At 48.5% G+C, this 23,746-nt stretch overlaps 11 protein-coding genes and 1 non-coding gene across 12 annotated transcripts in view; 8 read left to right on the top strand and 4 right to left on the bottom strand.

The window, feature by feature from the left end:
* BU24DRAFT_351129 (MFS general substrate transporter) overlaps positions 1-231 on the top strand; it is a gene marked incomplete at both ends in the record, with an annotated part of 1,730 nt that extends 1,499 nt beyond the window's left edge. Inside the window, one exon of the mRNA XM_033523674.1 lies at positions 16-231. Within this exon, the coding sequence (XP_033382332.1) occupies positions 16-231 (216 nt within the window). The remainder of the gene's footprint in view (positions 1-15) is intronic.
* A 620-nt stretch (positions 232-851) lies between these two features.
* Positions 852-2,403, bottom strand: BU24DRAFT_411679 (DUF1593-domain-containing protein; the record flags this gene model as incomplete). The annotated part of the gene is made up of 2 exons (XM_033526059.1): positions 852-2,051; positions 2,101-2,403. The coding sequence occupies 2 exons, from the start codon at positions 2,401-2,403 to the stop codon at positions 852-854; spliced, it is 1,503 nt and encodes a 500-aa protein (XP_033382331.1).
* Positions 2,404-3,245: 842 nt separating this feature from the next.
* On the top strand, positions 3,246-4,837 carry BU24DRAFT_250544 (uncharacterized protein). The gene has a single exon (XM_033522375.1). It carries the CDS (start codon positions 3,412-3,414, stop codon positions 4,591-4,593), a length of 1,182 nt encoding a protein of 393 aa, XP_033382330.1. The 5' UTR covers positions 3,246-3,411; the 3' UTR covers positions 4,594-4,837.
* On the bottom strand, positions 4,804-5,674 carry BU24DRAFT_442848 (NPP1-domain-containing protein; the record flags this gene model as incomplete). Its single annotated transcript, XM_033530555.1, has 3 exons — positions 4,804-5,366; positions 5,436-5,600; positions 5,649-5,674. 3 exons carry the CDS (start codon positions 5,672-5,674, stop codon positions 4,886-4,888), a joined length of 672 nt encoding a protein of 223 aa, XP_033382329.1. The 3' UTR covers positions 4,804-4,885.
* A 341-nt stretch (positions 5,675-6,015) lies between these two features.
* On the bottom strand, positions 6,016-7,528 carry BU24DRAFT_250526 (metallophosphoesteras-like protein). Its single transcript, XM_033522374.1, has one exon. The coding sequence runs from the start codon at positions 7,435-7,437 to the stop codon at positions 6,460-6,462; it is 978 nt and encodes a 325-aa protein (XP_033382328.1). The 5' UTR covers positions 7,438-7,528; the 3' UTR covers positions 6,016-6,459.
* A 475-nt stretch (positions 7,529-8,003) lies between these two features.
* BU24DRAFT_483871 (uncharacterized protein) lies at positions 8,004-10,586 on the bottom strand (the record flags this gene model as incomplete). Its single annotated transcript, XM_033533300.1, has 1 exon — positions 8,004-10,586. The coding sequence occupies one exon, from the start codon at positions 10,584-10,586 to the stop codon at positions 8,004-8,006; it is 2,583 nt and encodes an 860-aa protein (XP_033382327.1).
* A 2,171-nt stretch (positions 10,587-12,757) lies between these two features.
* BU24DRAFT_464702 (uncharacterized protein) lies at positions 12,758-13,424 on the top strand (the record flags this gene model as incomplete). Its single annotated transcript, XM_033532224.1, has 4 exons — positions 12,758-12,848; positions 12,912-12,919; positions 12,981-13,147; positions 13,208-13,424. The coding sequence occupies 4 exons, from the start codon at positions 12,758-12,760 to the stop codon at positions 13,422-13,424; spliced, it is 483 nt and encodes a 160-aa protein (XP_033382326.1).
* Positions 13,425-15,024: 1,600 nt separating this feature from the next.
* BU24DRAFT_250482 (uncharacterized protein) lies at positions 15,025-16,271 on the top strand. Its single transcript, XM_033522373.1, has 3 exons — positions 15,025-15,135; positions 15,201-15,311; positions 15,364-16,271. The coding sequence occupies exons 1-3, from the start codon at positions 15,117-15,119 to the stop codon at positions 15,933-15,935; spliced, it is 702 nt and encodes a 233-aa protein (XP_033382325.1). The 5' UTR covers positions 15,025-15,116; the 3' UTR covers positions 15,936-16,271.
* A 1,502-nt stretch (positions 16,272-17,773) lies between these two features.
* On the top strand, positions 17,774-19,905 carry BU24DRAFT_452763 (uncharacterized protein; the record flags this gene model as incomplete). Its single annotated transcript, XM_033531211.1, has 6 exons — positions 17,774-17,815; positions 17,870-18,108; positions 18,188-18,318; positions 18,389-19,038; positions 19,138-19,498; positions 19,562-19,905. 6 exons carry the CDS (start codon positions 17,774-17,776, stop codon positions 19,903-19,905), a joined length of 1,767 nt encoding a protein of 588 aa, XP_033382324.1.
* A 465-nt stretch (positions 19,906-20,370) lies between these two features.
* On the top strand, positions 20,371-21,082 carry BU24DRAFT_494347 (uncharacterized protein; the record flags this gene model as incomplete). Its single annotated transcript, XM_033534041.1, has 2 exons — positions 20,371-20,442; positions 20,498-21,082. The coding sequence occupies 2 exons, from the start codon at positions 20,371-20,373 to the stop codon at positions 21,080-21,082; spliced, it is 657 nt and encodes a 218-aa protein (XP_033382323.1).
* A 1,070-nt stretch (positions 21,083-22,152) lies between these two features.
* BU24DRAFT_411671 (uncharacterized protein) lies at positions 22,153-22,623 on the top strand (the record flags this gene model as incomplete). Its single annotated transcript, XM_033526058.1, has 1 exon — positions 22,153-22,623. The coding sequence occupies one exon, from the start codon at positions 22,153-22,155 to the stop codon at positions 22,621-22,623; it is 471 nt and encodes a 156-aa protein (XP_033382322.1).
* Positions 22,624-23,577: 954 nt separating this feature from the next.
* Positions 23,578-23,710, top strand: BU24DRAFT_t61. The gene has a single exon. It is a non-coding gene; the product is annotated as a tRNA-Leu (tRNA).
* The last annotated feature ends 36 nt before the right edge of the window (positions 23,711-23,746 follow it).

The raw sequence follows: 23,746 nt of genomic DNA, 5'->3' as shown, positions 1-23,746 counted from the left end.
TTCAACCCCGACAAGCTCAACCTCGGCGGCCGTCTTGGTTTCATTTTCGGCGGTCTCAGCTGTATCTGTCTCGTTTACCTGTGGTTCTACCAGCCCGAGACTGCCGGCCGCACCTACGAGGAGCTCGACGAGATGTTCATCAAGAAGATCCCCGCCAGGAAATTCAAGAGCTACAAGACCGACGCCCAGGCCATGGGCGAGGCTGTCAAGGACGAGAAGAGTGGATACTAGATTGGAAGATACCCCCAAAAAGCTCTTAGCTGTACTTTTTATATTCTCTGTGTATAGTTATTTGGTGTTGGATGAGAGATGCTGTATATGACCGTCAGGATTAGACATCGTGTTGTGGAGAGGGGGAAATAAAAGCCTACTCAAAGGCGTAGCAAACGGGTGAAAAGCCTCAAAAGCTAATATTACTCCTATGATCAATCATCTTACTGCTACCACTGTGATGTCCTAGAATTATGAGATTATTCATGGATCAGTTATGGGGACTGCGCTAGGTACCTACCGACTCATTGAACAGAGGGAACTTAGAGCTGGCCCTACGCAACGCTGTCCAATAAACTTGGTCAAGGTTTTCAAGAGACTTAGCGCGAATGAGGAACAGAGAAAGATCTACTAGACTACAGGTCATCCAGGCACAAATTAACGCGTCTTAGGCATTCGTTAGAACATTATATTTTGAAGGCTGTTCAGGGGTGTTCGCATCGCTGGCTATCAAATTACTTTAACGTCGCAGTCTAGGCTAATTGTAACTTCACGTGCTGGGAAATTTTGGTTATTGAACTATATTTTCATTTAGAAGTATTTTTCTCAATCGTCTAGATATCATCATAAATATCATATCATCAAGCGCCCTGGGTAGCAGCGAAATCCATAACCTCCTGGATAGCATCGCCTCCCTGTCCACCACCAAGCAACTTAGGGTTGGTAGCCTGGATCAACACTCTGCGGTAGCTGGTCAATGGTGGGCCGCCATCGTCGGTAACCTCCAAGATCAAGTGCAACAGTTGACCCGTCGCGACAGGCTTTCGGCTCATCAGCTCGACGGCGCATTTGTCGGGGGGCGGGAGCGTGACTTCGACCTTTCGGCCCTCGTCATCGAGCTTCTTGATGACGAGATCGGCAACCTCGGCGTCGCACCACCATTGGGTGGCAGTGGGCTCCTTGTAGTGCCACCACTTGAAGGTGAGGTTGTCACCATCTGGGTCGTAGGTCCATGTAGCGTCGAGCGTGATTGTGCTGCCAGCTTCGGCGGAGATGCGAAGGGGTGCGAGGTCCTTTGCGCCATTGATGTTGATGATGGGGTGGTGGTTCGTCTTCGCTAGGTCGGGCTCCATGGTCCATTGTATCCTTGCGGCGAAGTCGTTCTGGAAAGCGTCTCGCCATCGCCAGATGGTGGCGTGGTTTGAGGTGTATGATTTGCCGTCCTTGCCCTTGACGGAATCGACGGCGTCGCTGTAATGGTTGCTGTTTGTACCCGCCGAGCTGGCATCTGTGCGCTCGTAACGTCCACCCCACGAGCCGTAGTTGGGGTTTTCTGACACACCCAGGCCGTTCTGGATGAGGTACAGGAAGGTTGGGGTATCGCCTTCGGGGATGAACATGTAGTTCGGGTATGCGCTTCCCAGGGGACCAATCTGGATGTTATCCTTGACCCATTGCTTTTCCATCTTGGTGAAGTCGGGACCACCCTGATCGAACTTGTAGTATTTGTCTCCGGAAATACCGGTCCAGGCAGCGAGTCCGTACTGGTTCCAGCCATGTACCGAAGCGATGTAGAAGATGTCGGGGAAATTTGTGCGGATCCATGCGCCGGTGTCGTCTTGGTCGGAGATAGCATAGACGCGGATTCGAGACATGAGGCGTCGAGCATCTTCCGGCTCGTACTTGGTGTCGATGTGGAGGAGGACCTGGGCGAGGGTGTTTGTTCCGCCCCAGCAGAGGATCCAGAGAGGGATTCGGGAGGTCTTCTCGATGCTCTGGAGGAGAAGCTTTCCGCCCTCAGAAAGAGGGATGTCGTCGCCCACGGCGGTCATACCGTATGTCTATAATTTTGTTGGCAATGGAATTTATAGGATCATAAATAAAACATACCTCGGCGCCCTTGTGAATGAGGCTTCGAAAGAAGTCCGCAGAGGGGTATTGGTGGTCTGGATGTGCATTCTTGTTGAGGTTGTCGACAGCTCCGGCATATGCGTCGACAATCTTGTGCATGTCCTGCGGGCAGACCTTGTTCTTCATCCATGTGCTCGTACATGCCACCAGACCCTCAGTATCAAACTGATTGGAGTAGAGGAGGTATCTGCATAGTGACTCGGCATCGTCAGGTTCGTTTGAAATGTCGGAGAGAATGAAGACGCGGGGCTTCTCGGTGAACTGCTGCAGGCGGTCTGTCATGATGGCGTGAGAGACTCAATGGGGGTATAATTAAATCGTGCGTGAGGGAAATTCAAGACACAGCTCAGGTTTTTAAGTGCAGTTGGAGGTGGGAGGCTTTCCTACCCATATAGCGTGTATCGATACCAAGAAGGGCCGGAGGTTGGATGTTACGCATGTGTCACTGTCGTGATGCATGGGGAAGGCCACCCGAACATTAGCCGAGCAAACTATTAACTAGCTACAATCAGGTACAGGAATTCTTGATAATTGAATCTTTATTGACTACTACTGCACAGTGTAGACAATAATTGTTTCTTCACGGAGTCTGCCTATGAGCCAACGCGTCTTATGCGGGGCGGAAGCGGTGCTTGAGATTTCCCTGGGCGGCAGTTGGTGGCACTGATTTCCCTTTCCGGATAGCTTCGGCCCGCCTCTTTTCGCTCTCCCCAGTTTATTGTACGAATAGATTCTCAGTCTGCCCGTACCCCCCATCGTTTGCTCCACGACTCCGAACATCTATCTCCAGAATATTCTTCGGGTTCCTGGAGATGATCATGATCCTGCCAGCTTTTAGCCTTTCCTCTTGGAGAAGCATGTTCTAGTGGACCCCGCCACGTGCTCACTAAGCTACGCCACACTTCCCCAGCACTGTGGCGCAGCTGTTCCCCTTCTCTAGGATTTCCGTCCTCCAACATTGTCGAAACCCGTGAACCAATGATGACCTACGAGTGCATGCCATGCATGCGAAGGATCGATTGATTGCTTCAGAGCATAATGTGGCAGTGCCAGATGATAGAGGATGATAGCCGAATGCCAACAATATGCCAAGCCAGTTCAGCAGCTCAACTATGTCATCAGGCAACCTCTTTAAGATATAACTAACCAAAGGCAGCTTTCCAGTCGTATCTTCATCGTGAGACAATATATAAGTCGCAAGACCCGCTTCGAAACATCGGTTTCGTCCATTGACAAACAGTATCAACACATATCATCCTATCAAATACGAAAACTTATCATCAACGAACAATGTCAGAGCTCGAACAGAAGATACAGGCCGCATCAGAACGCAATTCCCAACTTCTCTCCGGTCTCGCTGAAAATGACTTCGCACCGCAAAAGCTTTACCAGCAAATCAACTACATCGCTGATCTGGACACGCAGATTGTGAAGTCCGAGAAGGAGGTGCACGTCCTGAAAATGCGAACCTCAGCCGACCTCGAACAGCACAAGAAGTACTCCGAGTCCACATTTCGACGTTTCGCGCACATAGCATCCGGAAGAAAGGGTCGATTCGAGGAAAAAGCCGCCAAGGAAGAGAAGGACTACTACGATGCGATGATGGCACAGAAGACAGCGGAAGACGGGCTTGCGTATGCACGTCAATTGCGAGCCGAGGCGGAGATCGAGAGGAACAAAGTGGAGACTCAAGCCCAACGACATGATACCCTCCAGCACGAACTCGACGAACTGTACAACTCCATCTTCGCGGGTTTCACGCCAGGTATGCCCGAGGAAGACGCCAAAGAATCCGCCGTAGCTGCCGCTCAACAGACGTGCGCTCGTTTCTCAGAAGCACTCGAGAGGGAACGTCAAGTCGTCCGCATATTGAACGAATGCAAGTTGAAGCTTCAGATCATCACCAACGAACTGAGCGACGCACGTAATAGTTCTAGGGGAGATCTCTTTGGCGGTGATACGCTGTTCTCCATGATGAAGCTCAATGCCCTGCAGCGAGCCAATAACTTGGTGTCGCAACTCGTTATGCTCCAGGACCAGCTGAGGAATGTCAAGCCTGACATTGGAAACCTGGGGCCAATAAATATTGACACCGGTTCAATCTGGTCGGACGTCGTTTTCGACAACATCTTCACAGACATGGAGATGCACGCTCAGATTAAGCAAAACCAAGAACAGGTCGCCAAATCCACCACAATTCATAACAGACTGATGGACGAAGCTGCCGTGAGAGTGAACGAGCGGAATGAAGAACTACAGCGAGCTAGCAGGGAGTTGCAGACGGCAAGACAAGAATTGCAAATAGCAAGACAAGAAGTGTTCATCAAGGTGGCTAGGGGAGAACATGTACAGGCTCAGGATCCCAGAATTACCGGTGTCAACAGTGACTCGTCTACCTTGTCTCCTGGTGCTCCGTTGCCGCTCCCAGTTCCTGATGACTTTAATGAAGCGCCACCAGCTTATTCGGCATAAGAATGTAGAGGAGGAACATTCCCATAACTGCGGCTGTTATACAACCACTGCCGTTGGGCTCAATCTCAATTATGTATGTGCAAATTTAGGTCAGGGGGTCACTTGTTTCGTGTCGCTAGGGATCTAGCACGCTTTTTATCACGCTTTATATCCATTTCGTTCACGCATTCCTCTGCGTGTTGAGTATTTTTTCATTCAATCAAACTATTACGATTCTTCAATACCCGTTTCATTCACACATTGCCTCATGATATCTTTCTCTTCCCTCGTGAATTACATCCCACATCAACCTCTAGAAGTAGGCCTTCTCCAGATAACTCTGGAAGTTATTATCCCTAAAACTCGGCGTCGCATCACCGAAATTCGTATTCTCAATCGCAGTCCTCGCCGCAGCCGTCAAGCTCTCCCACGCAATGAGCGGCTGCTCGCCACCCTTATCCGACGTATCGATGAGCTGATGGTTGACCGGCCAGGCGGAAATATATCCAATCAACGGCCTGCTGCCGTCGAAATGGCCGCTGACCTTTTGGTAGTCGCCGTGCGCGGAGATGGCGACGCCGCGGACGGTCGCGGACTCGGATTGCGAGGACAGCCAGACGACAGCGTTCTCCCAGTCGTGGCGGTGGCCGAGCCCGCTGGACGGCGAGTCCTTGGGCATGTACCATGAGTACATGATGCCGTATGCGCCGTTGTAGGTTCCACCGCGAACGTAGACTTGGCCTGTGGAAGAGGAACAGCCGCCGCTTGGGTCGCCGGAGGTTGCGAGGCCACCGCTGGGGAAGTGTGAGTATTCATTTCTCCGATTTCTCCGTACGGACTTGGGATTGAGGGGTTAGACGTACCCAGTGTCGCCGTTGGCATTGACGGCGGGGAAAGGAACACAGCCGTTGAAGACCTTGAGCCATGGCTTGTACTTGAGGTACAGGTTTCCTGCTGTTCCTGAGGGAACAGTCTGAGGGAATCCAACAACAGCATCATGGTTGATGACTGCGCGACGAGTCAGGAAGCTGAAGGGAGCAGCTGTGACGGTGGTCGACAAAGCGACAACACCACACGCTACTTGTCCGATGCTGAAGTGCATTGTAGAGACTTGTACTGAAGGTCTTCTGTGCTTGACTTTTCTTGACTCGGATGCTCTTGGAGAACTGCGCGCAGTGCTACAGAGGATGGCTCCAAAACTACACAGGATAGCAAAGCATTTAAGTATCGTCCATAGCTTCTTGCTATGGTTGCTCGGCGAAGGAGAACGCCCGGGTTCTTGGAGCTAGCAGGCAGGACAGCGCTCGTGGAGACACGCACATGAAGTTCAATTGGACATGTTTACAACGACGTTATGGCGACCTGCCCTATTGTATGCTAAACGCCAGGGCCAACACCCTGATTTAACCAGCTCCGAGCCAGGAACGTTCCCAGATTTGTATGCACCGAGCAGTGATGCGCAAGTCATGTTTAATGCAGGATCGGGTTGAATGCTGCATGGAGAAATAGTTCGTGCGGATCCTGGGCATTCATATATTAGGTTGTCATGCGTTCCCACCAAAGGGTCTGGGGCGGCCTGGGGTTGACAGGTGCGGTCGGCCAGTGCGTGGTTTAGGCGGACGGGAGGATTGGTCGATCCCATCTGACTTGCGTTACCCTTGTAGGAAGGAGACTGGGTAGTGGGATGAGTACATGAACGTACAACGAGATTCAAAGTACGACCACGTTGGGAAATGGAGTTGTCTATATGGTGTAGAGCGTAGAATGACCCGCCAATTGATATGAAAGCGCGGTCTACCTCCCAGGTGTCATTGTGGTTTGCGCGGCACAACAAGTCTGGCCGAGCGATAACGGTCTTTAGCGGAGCTATGTTTGCACCTGACAGCCTCATCCGTACCGTCTCCATCTTGTAGCGCGTTGTTCTAGCGGGGGTTCTTCAGGGCCAGGTAATATCTCTCTCAAGAGATCATTCACATCCAATCCTCTGTCCATGCACTCCTGCCATTGCCTGGGATAGCCCAGACTAACCTCTTCGAATCGTGTGCCATCGATCCAATCCGTCCTCCTGATATGCAGGTGGCCGCTGACAACGACTTTAGCATTGAATTTCTTGTGCCAGTCTGTTGTCTTCTTTGTACCGCACCAAAGACTAAATCTCGGAACGTTGGGAAGCTTCACCAGATCATGTCGCAACGGCCAGTGCCCGACAATGATCAATTGCACACCGGGGTTCGATGCGACAGCTGCAGACAGCCGGTGCTCTGTTCGCGCCAACAGCGCATTGCACCATTCTATGCGTGATGAGTACGGATCTGGATGAAGTAGATGTTCATCGGTCGCCTCAATATCCTTTTCTCGCGCCCAATCGAGAGCATCTTCTAGTTTGACATCATCCGGCCGAAAGCTGTAGTCGTACAGCGTGAATATCGGTGCGATTATACAGGGCCCGCCCTCGCCTTGCCATAAGACGAAGTCGTCCTCGGGCGTCTTCACGCCATATTCTCGAGCGATCTCAACGCACTCTTCATACTTCTTCTCCCCGCGCAGGCCGCTGTGTCTCTGTGTGGGTAGAGTATACAATTCGTGGTTTCCCGGGGCCCAGAATACTTGCTTGAAGCAGGCTGTCGCTTTCGTGAAAGCTTCGTGGAGGTGATCTGGAGATTCGCCAATATCGCCGCATAGAATCAGTCCGTCATTGGGTCGAGGTAGAAGCTTCTGAAGCTCTTCGCGGTTCGTCTTGTAAGACAGGTGGAGATCGCTAATGGCCCAAAGACGGCCTGGAAGCCCCGGCGATGCTGTTGGGAAATCTACGGCTGCGTGGTCGTTGGTGTCTACGGCGACCGCAAGTAAAGGGTCTGTAGCCATGTTGCAGACTGAAGTGCGGGAGTGTAAGGGAAAGGTTTAGTGTTGTTTACGAGCTAATGATTGACAACAACTTTGAATGACATCCTGAGTGGCTTCTTTTGTGTGACCCCACGTCATCCTTCTCCCGCACGGACGGATCCCCATAACCCGTTCTAAGGCTAGCATTTTTTCGCACATCACTCGTAAATAATATGGCGTTGCTGAACTGATAGTAATCGCCTCGAAATTCGTTCGTTCTTTTCAAGATTTGGTAGAATAAGACAAAACGTATAACGAAAGAATGAATAGATGTTCGAGTTCATCATGTCTTCAGGTTTCATTGAGCAATCTTGTTCTGCCAACAATTCTTCTCTATTCTTTCTTTTCCGTGGATCTGTTTTTGAGACTTCAATAAAGTCCCTTCGGTCTTGTTAAGATGTCTAATTGCTCCATAAAACACTGGCAGCCGAAGAAGCCGAAAATTGGGTAGGTCAACTCAAACGTTCTGGAGAAATTCGCTTGGTCAAAGATGAATGATTCATCGTTTTTCGCAACGTGGACTATGCGACGCTCTGAATATTTCGAGATCATCCTAGAAGTCCATACTTCTCTTCAAGAGTATTTTGCACAGCTTGATTGCATCTAAACCGGCGAGAAAGCTCCAATCCCTCTACGATGACTTTCAGTGGGTGATTCCCCCGGCTCTCATGTCGGCGAAGGCTGTGGACGTTGCAGAAGATAACGAACCCATCCTTAGCCCTAGTTGCAGCAACGATGGTGCGAGGGAGATCCATTATGTGACCAACGATAACAACATCTAGCAGCACAATGGGCCGTTCGGCACCCATAAAGCTGTCAACCGTACTCAAGAGGACTTTTGAAAGTTCGTTCGCAAGGGAATGCTCCCCCGACCGACGTTTGTGGGATACCAAGTCCTCGATTTTCCTTTTCATGAGTGTAAGCTGCGCCCGGTAAGGTGTCTCGTAGCCAATGCAATCTCCTGGTGTTTCCTTCAGACGGTGGAGAATGTCATGAATAACTGCGTTAGCGGATGCTTCGCAGTACCAGGAGCCCGTCATCTCATCCTTTTCAGGCTCAGAGGGATAGATATCGACACAAACTACGGGAAAGTCTAGGTCGTACAGTGCTTTGTTTGCTTTCCTTACTCCGAGAGCTTCTCTTGGGCGTGATGCATCAGGAGATGCAAGAAGATCGGATAGCTCATTCGCTTGCCGGCACAATTTCAACGTTTCTGGATTACCAAAACGACGTGTTGTGTCTAGCTCCTGAACCGGAAAGTCTGTGTCCTTGAGTCTCTTCAGAAGAGGACAAGAAGCCTGATCTTGAAATGGGTTCTGTTCCTTTGGCCCAAATATAGATGGAGGAAGCTGCCGCCAATCACCAATCACGAACCTTGCGTAGGCATCATAATACAGTGACCAGTACCCAGTCAGTTGTGCGTCTGTCAGTCGAGTTGCCTCTTCGATGAATACAACGTGTGACTTCCGTTGCGCAGCGAACTCTTGCACCATGCCATTGCTGGCTGAGACGGTCACGATTGCTGCACGGCTTTCCAGGCACTCCATACCAAGTTTGATGATTTCTCGAGCAGGCCGATGTCTCTCATCGGCCTTAGGGAGACGCTCAAGAAGTTCCCAATCCACACTCAACAAAAAACTACCGATAGTTCGCCTTTTCTCGGCCAACTCTTCCGGGGAGAATGCTGCTTGCAGTTCAGGGGATGGAGCAAAGGCCCCGGCGAGTTGTAGGAGATAGTACGCCTCAGAGCTGAAAATATCTTTCATCCGGACATCTTGAATACCCGGGTATTTACTACCTTTAATGGCCTTTTTATATTCGGCCAGCACCCTATCAGTCTCCTCGAGTGGTAGACTTTCTCCTGTTTCCCTAGATGATAGCTTTTCGAGGCTAGTAATAAAACCTCGATTACGCATCGCCCGAATAGCCATCTTAAATGTCACATCCGAGTGTTTTCGGAATCCAAGTGGAGGAGGGAGGCCTTGCTCTTCGCAGAATGCTCGAGCTTCGGTCATCAGCTGTTCATGAAGCTTATCGACGCTCTCATTAGCAGCTGCAACTGCTGTTATGCGGCCACGCTCAACCTCCTCTTCCACTCGTGAAGATTCCTCCACACCTGGTTTCTCAGATGCCCTGATCAGCTTCTTCACCTTTCCCAGAAAAGGTTTCATGGCGTGGATCACCAAAGTGGTTTTGCCAGTGCCGGACGGACCTGCGACGACTGCAGTGTTCGCTCGCAGCCCGCCGGTGCACCAGAACTTGAACGCCTTGCGCTGGTGGGGCAGAAGTATCTTCTGGACGTAACTGCACAATCGGCTTGAGTTAGGATCTCTTAGAGCCGCGTACAAATTAGAAGATGAGAGCCGCTCATGTCCATCGCACTGAAAAAACAGTTGATGTTGCGCGAGGAGGTTTACCCTGGCGCTAGGAGACTTGAGTTCCGCTGGTGAGATGTGAAAATGGCGAAGTGCTATGAACTGTCGATTGATGTCCTTGTTGTCCGTTTCTGCCATGACGATGACTCGAGTGCGAAAACTGACATCCGTAATGCGAGGGTTTTCGGGATTCTCTGGCCGGATTGCGATGGTGACTTGGCCAAAATTAGTAGTACGTCCAGCTGGCATTATCACTCCGCTCCAAGTTGGTCGACGATCTAGAAGCGAATCTCCCAGATGAACGTGTACACGGTCTCCCGGCGTGAGATTTGGAAGCCGCTTGCAAGACATATCCAGAGTCACCACTGCAGTATAGGCCTTTGTGACTCCCTCCGCCTCGTCCAACCATGCACTGATGGGATTCATGCTTGCGGAACCGGGATACTCCGTGTACATGGAGTACCTGTACTCGTACAGAGCCGATAGCCCAGCTCTCAGGGCAAACTCCATGAAGTACCGGAATTTCTGTTTTATCGGAGATTGGGTGATTCCACCTTTAGGGATTTCCTTTACTATGGATTGACCTAGTAACGGCTGGCTATCAAATGCTCGGCGGCCCGGGTCGAGGTGTTTGGCAACCTGCTGCGACGTTGGCTGGCCCTTTGACAGCGTAGCTTTCCCATTATTGACGGACACAATCGTAAATGCCAGCGAGACACTCGTCTCCATATATGAACTCTTTTGGTACTTGTCCATCTTGTATCTTACTCAGAGGCAGGCTTTGAAGGTCGTTTCGATGGCGTGATCCGGTCTGGAGAAAATGAAGTAGAGATTTTCCGGCTTGATGAAGAAGCTGGAAATAACCGGCTTGAGCACGAGGCAGAACGTTTACGGGCTTGAGGAAAAGCTAGATAGGTTGTAGGCTTGAATAGATAGAAGAGTTATGGGTCAAGAAAGAAAGGTAGTAGACTTAAATAAGGCAAGTCGTAGGCTTAAGGAAGGAAGGCTGTAAGCTTAAGAAAGAGAAGTGTAGACTTAAGGAAAAGAAGTTATACGTTTAAAAAAAAATGTTATAAGCTTAAGTAGAAAAGGTCGGGGGCTTAAGTATAAAAAGGTGTGGGCTTGAGAACGAAAGAGAGACCGCACAGGCCAAAGCAAGTGAAGTGAGATTGCGCCAAGGCATTTACTGCTATGTCTGCCGTTCAAGTGAAAGTGGCGGTCAATGGTTTGTCCTTTGGAAGTCTGTCCTTTCGAACCTGAAGCTGAACGTGTCCATGATGCAAACAGAAACCAGCGCGAACGGTATGGAGTCCATTGACTTATATATACTACTATCTTAGAACTACGGAGGGTTAGCACTCCGGGATGGCTCTCTACTTCATGCCCACAACCATGCATTTGCGAGGTTTTAGGACTGTTTACTGGCTACAGTGCACTTTCAGCTAGATACTTTAGGTAGAGGAGATACATAAAACTCGCGGGTGGGCAGCCTGACGTGCCAATCGTATGTAGATATTAAGTACACACTTCTGCTTTATATGTGCTTATATAGCTTTGAACTAACATAGAAAACAATAAGCAGAGCGGGAACAATATCATACACTTCCTCTCAGTGCAGCAAGTAAAATATCTCTAGGCCTGCATACCCGGTCTTCTATAAGTGGCCTCAGAAGTGCAGGCAGACACTTCAAATTTTAAGGCAGCTAAGCATTTATTATCAAGAATTAATGAGATAGACCTGAAGAACCCTAATAGTATCTGCTAGTGGCTATCTTCAATATGACACTACTTTTTTTCAACTGTATAATTGGCAAGGAAATGTGTCAGTTCCTGCGAGCAATAGGAGAGTAAAGCATATTATGATATATCAGTGCAGGAGGGGGTAAATCTTATATCACATCTTCTGAATTTGTCTAGAGCTGCTGTACATACTACATGCTCAGGCATTCCTTTTGGCATTATGATATAACTCTACGAATTTACAATCGTACCTTGCATATCTGTCTATGCTTTTTCTAGTGTAATTATCATTCAGCAGGCAAACACCAACTACTATACAAGTTGTGATTATTGATGAAATTATACCTGTAGACTTTGACGATATGCGTAACGCTGTAGTACTTTACTATTTAGGTTTTATGGCATAGAGAGAATCAAATAATTGCTGCACAAAACCTATATCATTTATCACCTAACTTATCGAAGACTTTTTCTCTTCGTCATGCTTTGAGAATCCGGCTACACCTAAGCCAATCGATCCATCTGATAGTACACTCTGGTACTACACAGCTCATGCATGATACCTTTCCCACACCAAGCGAGGTTTTCTAGTCAATATGCATAAAACTTGTATGCTACGCCCGATTGTAGGCTGTTTATTGAGGACCTCTAGCACAACGAACGATTGCGTTGCAAGGCGATGAGTGTGGGAACATGAAGGTTCCCAATATATAGTATGAATGTTAAATTCTTCTCGCAATGTTTACAACAGTAGCGATCTAAAGAAGAGATGGGTGGTATCATAGGCCGTTATCAAAAGTGTGCTGTGAGACTAGTTACATATCAAAACTAGAATTACATTCCAGAGCACCACCAATCAAAGAATCCCAAAAATCCCAACATTTCAATAACGCACCCAATAACAAATGGATAACGAACATACCGGACGCTTATCCCTCCATGACATCTAGGTACGGTACCGGGCGCTTCCGCTTTAGTTAGTTAACTCAACAGCTTACTTACCCTAACGTCCTTAAGTAGACCCTCACCCCCGCCGACGTCACAATGATTGGAAAACTACTCCCTGTCAATCATCGTTCTGCATACAATCGCTCCTGTTATAAAATTGAATGCGTTCAATTGTCATTAATTGAAAAAGAAACAACGACGATCAATTATTCAGAGATCCGACATTCCTGCAAGTCATCATGACACTCGACGGCTGGCTCCACTACCAGGATCCCACTCTACCTCAATTCTCCTCCTTGACTTATCTCTACGTCGCCATTCTTGCTCTGAGTTCGCTTGTCGCACTGCGTGGTTTGTTGAGTCGATCGGACGGTATTGATTATGATCGATAAGTTCATTCCGTAGGTCGATCCCGTTACTCTGTTCTCGAATCGGGACTTGGAGACTGATTTGCCTTTCTAGATTGAGATAGTGGGACGTGGTAGCGCGGCAGGCGGCATGGCGCTTCTGTTCGCTGGGATGGGTGTGCACATGGGGCGATCGGATTCTTCGGAGAAGAGGATGGATGCTCTTGTCGAGAAGTCCGAAAAGGCAGGATACATCGGGTGGGACATTGCAGAGTTTCAAAGGTAAAGTGTCTATTGAATTGGGGGTTCTCAACAATTTCCATTGTACTGATATCGTGCCAGAGTACAAGCTGTCGTGCGATCCGCTCTCCCGTCCCAGTATTTTGTCTTCAGTCCTCCTCACGGCAACGTCGGCGGTACGGTACTCGAGGCTCTGATGCCTTCCCTATCGCGCGACAACCATCAACTTGACTATGGAAACGAACACTATGAGAGAACATCGAACGCCGATGACACAAGTTCCAATGGCCTAGTGCACGATGCATTGGCTGTGGTATAAGAGGTGGAGCCAGGAAGCACAAGCTGGTCCGGCTATGTGTCCTGGCGGTAATGGGTCGGTGTTCAAGGATATCGAAGTTTCTGGAGGTCCTCATCATTCTGAGCAAACCAAAGAGGCCTCGTCTAGAAAAGGCGATCCGCAACGTACGCTGCATGCATGGCAAGGTACATCCGGAGTCCCGGTGTCGTTCGTCGTGCGGATGAAGCCTACGGCTAGAACATCGACTATGCGAGTGCATGACGAATATGGCGAGCGGGCTGTATCATACATATTGATTACAACTCAGAGTCAATCCTGGCTCCGGTTTTGAATTCGTTGAAGAGGCTATCAATAAGGACAGTAAGATGCTGTTCAACAAGCGTGCAATACAGGACATCTGTAAAGCGTATCTCTCTATCTGTCGCATCTTTGCGAAGGGAATAGAGACAGACCAGGATGTTCCAGCACTGAGCGCAAGCCTAGAACACTACAATCGCTACCGGCACGGAGTTGCCGATTCCATAAGGCTGAGCTGGATTACTTCCGAGTCACATGTTCGATAAGAAGGGTGAGAGGGGTGTTCAAGGACCCATGGGGGTAAACACTACTTCGAATGGAAGCTTGTGAAGAGTCGAAAAGATACTTATGGGAGTTCCTTCAAGATATAGAAATGCACCTCAACAGGATAGGGTGATTTACCAGTCTCTAGCCCCTCATGTGGGGAACTATAGCGTCATGGTTGTCTAGGTATGATAGAGTGCGCAACCACAGGCCTAGCACATTGTTACACCGCTCTATTGATATTGAGGTCATAATGGGGGTACTGTGTATAATATCAGTGCAAATATAGCAAGAATAGATCAGTAAAACGTTCCGCACGCCGCGCTGTTGCATATTGATGGACATGTAACCAAAGCATCACCGAACACGATGGTGACATTCTGACTTCACCAACGACTTCAATATTCGATGAGTCCAGACCCTCGGGAAAATATCATACACCACGCTCCCTGAGCAGCTGAAATGCACCCTTTGTATTGTGGCACCGCCACAGTTACACCGCCACAATTGTCGGAAATCGCCAGAAAGCTCCAGTCGAGCTGTAATCAGTCCCAGGAGTGCCAGGCTCCCAACAGCCGACCAGTCAAGTCGAGTCCAGTCATGCTTTGAATCATCCGTCCACGCCGTCCACGCCGTCCATTATTGTCGCCTGAGCCGGCTATCAGGCAGTGCTGGTCATTCCCCTAATGGGACGATCCCGCGGGGGCGCCTCAACCGTAGCGGCCCAGATCTCTCCCAGGTCATTCCACACAATTTTGCGTGACCATCACCGTGCAAAGTTACGCATCACCCTCATGCACAATGATAATGTTCCACATGTGATCTTCTCCAGTAGTGCCTGGCCACGCGAGCCCACTATCCCGCGCCGAGCTTACCGTGCAAACCCTTTCTTAAGGGTTTTTGCATATGCACTGCGTAGGGCATCTCCGGACTGGGCATGTGGACCTACGGCGGAGCAGGGATTATGACGACACAGCCCCCCGAAAAACCAAGTCAGGGTTCGGGTAATGTGAGAACGCGGAGGCAGTCAAACGACACTTTTTGTTATATCTACAGTTGCCTGTCGTCGTTCTCTCATGTACCTGCAGAAGAGGGTCCATAGCTCCAGCTTGAAGAACACCTTGGACTAAAGCTCCACCAACTCAATACACCATGCCTTCTCCATATCCACGTAAGTATCACCCTCGCCTTCGGGCATCACCTAGATGATCACACCGGACTTACAGCCATGACCAGGCGAACCAGTCTACACCGACGACTACGGTGGTAGACAAATCCCACCACAAGATCCATATCGCGATCAAAGGCGCAGGCGCTACGAGGACGACGACTACGACCGACCTAGAGGTAAGCAACCAATGCCCGTCCCATACATTCATCGCATACTAAACGCTCCCAGGAGGACCACGACCACAAAGACGTCAAACCTACCGCGAACCCCCAAAGCACTACCACTCAGACTCAGACTCAGAGAGTCCACCCCCACGGCCACCTCGCCGTCACAGATCCCCCGCGGCGCCACGACCAAGACACCGAGACGAGTACGACACAGACTACTACCACGACCGCCCTCGTCGCTACGAGCGTCCCCGCGACGAAGAATACTTCTCAGACAACCGCCACAACCGTCCGCGCAGAGATCCCTACGATGATCCGCGCCCGCGACGAGACCCCTACGATGACCCGCGACCCAGGCCTCGCGATCCTTACGACGACCCGCGCCCTCGTCGCGACCACCATTATGACGACTACGACAGGCCGCGACGTCGTGACGACCGGGACCGTTACCCCGAGCGTCGGGAGCGCGACGACAGGCGCGTAAAGCGGCCCGGCACCAGTCGCAAGGACAGCAAGTGGCAGGACCAAGCCAAGGACATGTTCTTGCAGTACGCAGTGCCGGTGATCAAAGCCGAGGGCGGGAAGATGATGAAGAAGCAGATTGGAAACTTCATCGCCAAGCAGGGACGATGATCGCAATTACTTATGAGCCGATGCTTTGGTTGTCGTTCATGATTTGATGTTTGAAGGAGTATCTTATGACTGGGTTTCGAATTTCGGGTTTTATCTGTGGATGGCAGGCTTCTTTTTCTTTTGGGAGGCATCTGAGGAGGGCCCCTGTATAACGAATCGATAAAAACAATCACGACTTCTGGCGTTTAGCGCATAGCGTACGGGGTGAATATGGATTTCAGCTCAATCTCTGTTGGCACAAATTCCTTAATACCAAGACAAACAAACACATAATGAGAATTAACGAAACAACTCTTTTTCGACTTCACAGCATTGAAGTTGCGAACACACCACACCGAACCTGAAACCCAATTGTAAATATGTGCAATCGATTCGTGCCTGACGGACCCTGGTGTATGACATCACCGCTTTATATCCTAACACGCAGTAGTCTCTAATTGGCGATGGGAATCTGCTGCATGGGAGATCTTCACCGCCTCCCAATGGGAGACGAACTTACTGCATCGGGAAGTGAGGCGGAAGCACGATATCTGTTGGCGACAACACTGCGGGGTCGGAGATCTTCATGCTCCTACGATCGTCGTGTTGCAAATGCTATCACTTGTTGCGCTATAAGCTGTAGGCACATGATCAGTTTGCAATCGAGGGTGATATCAGTACTAAATTGCACCATCAAGGAGAGCGGTAAACTTGGATGCAGGTAGTTTCTCAAAGCATAGCGAATAGAAGAACTTCAAGACGGACTACACGGTTCTACAGTATCACTTTCTCTCTCAGTTTGCAAGGTGACTTGGATATATGTCTTCAGAGTGTTATTCAATCGTTCATCTTCTCCAGAGGCAATTATATTGATAATCAGAGAATGTAAGCTACAGTGATTTCCTACAGAATACATACTTTATCAAGAAAAGATATAAATTTACAAACATAAAAGGCACGATTCGGATTGACTTCTTCCTCTTTGACAGTTAACTGTGCGCTAACCGATTGGTGAAGCCAAGAGCCCCCGATGGTTTTCTTGGTTGAGTTCTTCGTGAGATCCATGATATCTGGAGTTGTTAGCGTTCGTTATTCAAGTGGTAGTTCTCTGTGAGAGCACATCAATGGATCGTCGATATACTGCAATCGGATCTAACAACTGTCAAACGCCCACGAAGTCACGAAGTGACGTGAGTTCACCAAGCAATCGAGATTGGAGAGAAAAGTCTTCTGCTAAGTTGAGCGAAATCAGGGCTAGTCAAGAGAGTTACTAGACGAAGAGGTAGAGACAATCAGTGCTGCAGGCTGCTAGGCAGCAGGAATTGTAGTTGAGGTAAGGTAGGTAGGTTCGGTAGAGGTAAAGGCAGAAGAGATCGGTACTTGATTTGTGGGCAATGTAAATTAGGTAGGTTTAGCAAAGGTGAAGGTGAAGGTAGAGGCGTTTGGCGCTGAGGTTGTCCAAACGGTTGTCCAAACGGTTGTCCAAACGGGTGGACGGCATTGATTAAGTAATTTTAGCAAAGGTAAAAGCACACAATTCGAACACACACTCACTTTGCTACTTCAGAATCTTGACTGTACCCTCTTAAAGTTAACCTGTTCGCATCTCGCCAACACAAAGTTACTCTGTTCGCACCTCGCCAACACAAAGTTACTCTGTTCGCATCTCGCCAACATAAAGGTAACCTGTTCGCATCTCGCCAACACCCTGCACTGAGAACTTGGAATCTCAAGAGCTCAGAAACTTCGTTCGAAGAACTTTTCCGAACTAAAATTCCGCGGCAGTCTTGTTTTGAGGAGCCAACAACCTTGTTGAAGCAGACAAGGTCACCATAGCTGAACAAAAGGACAAGGCTAGAATGCCAGAAACAGCATACGACCGTTCAATAGAACTTCAATCGGTACGTTATTGCATGGTCACTGGTAACTATCAACGCGAACTAAGTATTATGCAGGACATTGCAGTTCAGGGCGAGTGCCAACACCAAGGCACCACCGGATTAGCCCACAAAGACGAGACCGTAAAACAGACAATCAGTTCCCTCGGCAATGCTATGATAGAAGGGGAAGAAATTGACTCGACCATTCGCGGCGAGATTACAAAGATAAAAGCGTCATTCGACAAGATTGAGACACATTTTGTTCTAGGTGAGGAGGCTGATATCAAACGCGGCAAAGCCCGCGCCGATTTGATGTACGTCGTCGGACAGCAGACTAAAGAGAAAGTTGAGCTAGAAGAGCGCAACTAGTCTCTTGCAGCTGAATTGGCTCAGGCTGTTTCTGCTCCGATTACACCAATACACCAATACACCAGATACTACCGTATCCGGAAGATCAGAAGAAGAAGACCAAAGATGCCGAAGTGGACAAGCTGAAATGAACACTAAGACATGCCCTTCGGCGTGTGAGTGTTTGCAAGACATTTCATATACATGCGTGTTCGCCGAACACGTTAGGCTTGGATTGTACTCTAGCTGCAAGCTCCGCTAGCACTACACGAACTCAATTCTACGATGAATTCCATCGATATTTGAACATTACGAACAGATCGACAGCTTCTTTCCTTTGCCATCTGCACGCCTTGGTTGCTGCCGCGTTCGACGATGACTCCATGGAGACTAGATATGATAGGATGCAATCGTTGTTGATTGACGATTTCGGTATACAAAGCCAAGAGCCGCTCAGATTGGGCGACATTCTTCGAAGGCTAAAGAACGAAGATAGTGGCGACAGTTTTGTGATGCCATGTGCGGCATCCAATGAACATCCAGGCACGATGCCAACGGCATCTTGGGTCAACGAGGACCGTGACCCATGGACCGATTTGGATATTTTTAGCAGTGTTTTTAATGTGTCAGTTCAGCAAAAGGACCTAGGGAACACTCCATCTGAATCAAGAACTGTTTGTCAGGCGGACTGCAGCAAAGCTGCAGAACTACAAACTAAACCTGCGTCAGAGAACCCAGGAACAGTTGCACCCACTCCACAGTCGCCTGTTGGGGGAGAACTCTCAGTTACCTCCAATGCCTCCTCGATCGAAATGCGTCCATGTGAACAAGCCGAACAGGAGATTGATCCAGTAGAACTACATTCACCTGTACAGAAAAATTTCGATCAAAGCAGCGTAGGACACTTAACCACGCCAAATTTTTAACATGCATCACCACTCAGAGAAGCATCGACTGTGCCAGGCACTACAGATGACGCTTCTGGTTCCATACAGCCAATTTCAAAAGATCAACTGAAACAACACATGGAGAGTGCGATCAAAAGTTTACCAACAGATGTGCCGTGGTCTGATGATGGGTCTACCCAGAATCAAAAACCCGAGGAGACGCCCGAACTGAGCAGCTCGGACCAGATACTCTCACCAGAGAGATCAGCGTCACCAGAGCAGTCACCATCACCAGAGGAATCGCCGTCATCGGGGAAATCACCGTCACCAGAGTGCAGCAGTTCGGCACCTGTATTGGAGGCTTGCGAAACTTTCCCCTCTCTAAATCACAATGCGAGTGTAGGCTCTGCCGAACATGCGCTGGCAAAGAAGCAAAAGATAGAAGTTGGCTTGACTTCCCCGAAACGAAGTTAGGTGAAGCAGAAAAAGACTGGTGTTCAGCTTTTCAACGAGTCTGTATACACAGATATAGGTCTCCATAGGCTAGCAAAAGCCTCAATTCGTTGGTCGATCCGAACACACCTACGATTCTTCGACAATGTCGAGGATCTTGATCACAATGATTTTGGACCCAGTTCGGTCCGAATCGAAAGTCTTGTGCAGAAGTCTATTGAAATAGCGCCATATACTTTTAGCCAAACTGTAATTGAGCAGAAAGCTCAGGAAGCTAGAGACAATGGCGATCAATTCGACTTCACCGAAGATAGCGATGGCGATGGATCCGAAGGCAGCGCGGCCGGAAAAGAGGGATCTTCCTCAGCCATGGAAGCTAAGGAGGCCAGGATGAGTCGCGAACATATGAGTTCGGACAATTAACGTGGACAAACCAAAGATTGAGTAAAGAAACTCAGACTATTAATGAAGCCTGTGACGGTTGATTACTTGGATTAATCAATCAGACGATTGAGTATCACCATCAGATGAGATGGTGAATGATAGATCAGATGGAGAATGCAGGTCCTCGCGCTGCTGCCTACAATTACCTACCTCAAACCAACAACCGCTATCACGACGATCTGCCACCCGCCCAATGTTACGATAATCACTGCTGCGATGTTGTCGGTTCCAAAAGATTATGTGTGTTCCAAGGTTCAGAAGATGAAACTTTTCCAGTGTTCAAAGGAATACGAGATTTTCAGGTTGCATGCCTTCACTGCGCAAGGAACAGTCTGTAAGTCACCTGGAAGTTGAATGCATTTTGATACGTTTCTAACAAACTACCTGGGTAAGCGGTGGTCATGCATCAGGGTCTTCCTCGTGCGAAGCTTTGGTGTGTCGATGATGTCGTCGCTTCCCGATCTGGATACATTCTACAACTGGAAAGCACGCGACCGAATGCACAACCACATTTCTGTGCTCTGCGAAGCGACAATCACCATCACATCATCTTCTAATTGTTATGGCGAAGTCAACTTCCAAGGCTAAGGTGTTCCCTAAGCAGAGTACCTCTCTCGACAGCTGGTTTAGACCAAGTGAAGCCTTCAGTGGCCCACCTGCTACCCCACGCAACACCCTTCACCTGAACGAGCAGGAGCACCAAACATCAAGCAAACGTCAGAAGCTTGCCGGCGATGACGAAGAATATGATTCAATACTCGAGACACCCGCTTCCTCAAGCGTTCCAAGCTCGCTGTTGCATTCCAAAGCACTCTCTCAAGACGATGCGATTCGCCTTTTACGGACCATTGCCAACGATCAATCTGGCACTATTTTCACCGATAGCCTGTCCCCAGCTATCATCTCTGTTGCCTCCAATACCCCGAATGGGCTGTCTCTCCAGTCCATATCCGCCGCGATCTTGATGCGCCTCTCGCCTTCGCGCCGACACGGATCATCACTCGCACTTGCAACCCACCCGGAAAGGGTTGTTCCCCCATCTCCTTCGTCAACCAAGATCCTGAGTCCTATGGCTAGCTCTCTTGAACAAGAAAGCCAATCATTAACAACGGCGATTCGTACACATTCAGTACACCCTCCGCAGACAAATACTTGATAAAGCAAGTGTTTGCAGACAGGACGAGGTATTCTGCAGCTTTGGTGTTGACGGATGCACCCGAGAGTTCGAATCCATGAAGGCTCTCAAAGGCCATGTGACTGCTAGCCACAAGGGAAAGGTTGCTGTGAGCTGGGACGACAACATTTACCCTCATTGAGTAAAGAAGATACCATGCCCAGCTCAATGAGGCATGCTCTTCCTTGACTACAAGGAATCAATCAAACACTCAAAGAAACAGGCTGGTTGCAAGAGCTTTAAACCTCTATTAGAACCTTTTCTTTGCTGTAGTCTAAGAAGAGTACTATTGCCCTTTTCACATTCTAATATTTTTAGACTACCTGTAGTCTAAAAAGTATACTGTTAGACTTTTTATAATCTATAATAATTAGACTACTGTAGTCCTAAAACCCTACTATTATACTTTTACAATTAGACTACTGTAATCCTAATAATCTACTGTTACATAGATTAATAGTGCATCAAGAGGAAGGCACGACAGGAGAGAGGCATCTTGAAACCCTGCTCTTGGCAATAATCTTAAGTAGATTTCTCCTGGCTTGCAGCTACGAGAAGCCTGCTTGTCTGTGCGTCCATAGCTGCAACTACTGCTGTAGTCTTACACTGAATGCCAGGCCTGCCAGTACTTGAGCCTTGCTTGCCCAAAGAAAGGCACACCCTGGAAGTAGTAATCAAAGATATTGTTTCTGGGACAGGCTTTAAGGCGACCTGCTTTAGCTTTGGCGCTGCCTTTATTGTGTACGTACGGTCGTTGAGGAGTAGGGAGGTCGATTCGTAATCTTGGACTACATTTGAACTTGCCTAGGCAGAAGTAGCAGAGACACACAAAATGACGTGTGCATCCCTGCATAGAACAGACATATGGACTTTGCTCATCACCCCAGTGCTGCATTTGGTGGTTAAAGTAACCCTCTCTGTTGGCAATAGCACAGTACAGGCGGCATTGCTGTTGGCCTGTGGGGGTAGTCTATTATATTAGATTATATACTTTTTTGACTACAGGTAGCTATCAGCTAGGGAATCTTACTAAGAACTCTTGTGAAAGGTAAATGCCTGAGCGCGCTTGCACTTTCCCTCTCACCTTTAATTCATACATCAAAACTGCAAATGACGCTGGCACAGAACCGACTATGATCTCTGTTGGGATAGATGAGTGGGCTTGCCATCCAAACCCCATACAACCTTGGCTCAATGAGGCTGCGCTCTCGTTTGCACTTGTTATGCAAGCACCTATGCTGTTATATGGGCTCAGCGAAAAATACTACACCTTTCGAAACAACGCATACTGGCGTAACTACCAAGCCAAGGAGATCCTGGATGGCATGGCTGTTGCGGAAGATGAGAGGCCCGAAGATAAGTACCAGAATCTTCTTGCAGCATGGGACCAAGTTCAGAGACACAAATCAGTCAGAAATGAACATCCAGTCGTACACGGTCGCAATCGCACAGCTGCACCAACCAGTATCCTAAGCAGCAAGCACCCCTTGATTGAAAGTGCTGAAACAGAGGAGGTGGTGTAGTCAGGTACATACGCTATTATCTATCTAGAGGCTTGAAACATCCTTGAACTGTAGTAGTTGCAATTCTTCAAATACTGCCTCACCTAGCATCTATCATCATCATCCTCAAAAGGTTTCCCTGCAGTCAGATACATTGCGGCGCGTTGCAAATATACCTTGTCAATTTGCAGCAACAGGCTGGTAATCGATGATACATAAACTCTCTCGGGAAGTGCCTTGAAGTGTGTTAGAACTTGAGAGGTCAGAAGTATATATATTCATCTCTGACACTTGTAGATTCTTGCCTCAGTTAATCTATCTGCAGACCCTACAGATGAATACATTCTAACTATACGCGCCTATAGCAGGGAGCATGACAGGCACGACCTACAATTGGCAGATAAGGAGGACAGGTAGAGATACATCATTATCGATAGGCCTTAGGAGGTTGGTAGATGTTGTCTTAACCCTGGACAGGCCTTATCACGGTCAATATCCTAAGGAATTAGATAGATCAGAGGATCAATTGATTGTAAGTAGAGTAGGACAGGGAGATAGGTCCTCATAGAGGTAGGTAGGCAGCAGCGCAAGGACGTACATTCTCCATCTGATCTATCATCATTCACTATCTCATCTGGTTGTGATACTCAATTGTCTGATTGATTGATCCGAGTGATCAACTGTTAAACTGTCCTACAGGCCCTGTTTACAGTCTGACCTATCTCCCAGTAGATCCTAGAAGGGTACTCTAAAGGAAGGATAAGATAGATTGTAACATAAACTACCTAGCTAATTAAACTGATTGGTTAACTCTACCCCACTATTCTAGTCTCGCTTATCTTTGAATAGGCTCCTTAGCCTCTGTACTGCACACTCTGTTACTTTTTGCAATTCAAGAACTCTTTTACAACTTTAGGCTACAGATTACGCAATATATAACTCATTCAAATGATAAAATCTCTAAATCAAGCAACAGGACAGATGGCCGAGCGGTCTAAGGCGCCAGCTTCAGGAGGTCACGTGACTTGCGATATTCTCACCAAATATCAGTTTCATGTCATTCATGCTGGTCTAGTAATAGGCGTGGGTTCGAATCCCACTCTGTTCACCATTCTTTTTGCTTTTTTTACTTCTGTGTGGACTA

This window comes from Aaosphaeria arxii (assembly GCF_010015735.1).
Source record: "Aaosphaeria arxii CBS 175.79 unplaced genomic scaffold BU24scaffold_6, whole genome shotgun sequence".
NCBI lineage: Eukaryota > Fungi > Ascomycota > Dothideomycetes > Pleosporales > Aaosphaeria > Aaosphaeria arxii.
The sequence above is the reverse complement of the archived record's forward strand: the minus strand, read 5'-3'. Positions and strand labels throughout refer to the sequence as shown.

Bases quoted from the DNA above. Each gene is read 5' to 3' on its own strand.
- BU24DRAFT_250544 (XM_033522375.1), top strand. From the start codon at position 3,412: ATGTCAGAGCTCGAACAGAAGATACAGGCCGCATCAGAACGCAATTCC.
- BU24DRAFT_250526 (XM_033522374.1), bottom strand. From the start codon at position 7,437: ATGGCTACAGACCCTTTACTTGCGGTCGCCGTAGACACCAACGACCAC.
- BU24DRAFT_250482 (XM_033522373.1), top strand. The intron at 15,312-15,363 runs GTAAGCAACCAA...AAACGCTCCCAG, and splicing joins CGACTACGACCGACCTAGAG to GAGGACCACGACCACAAAGA.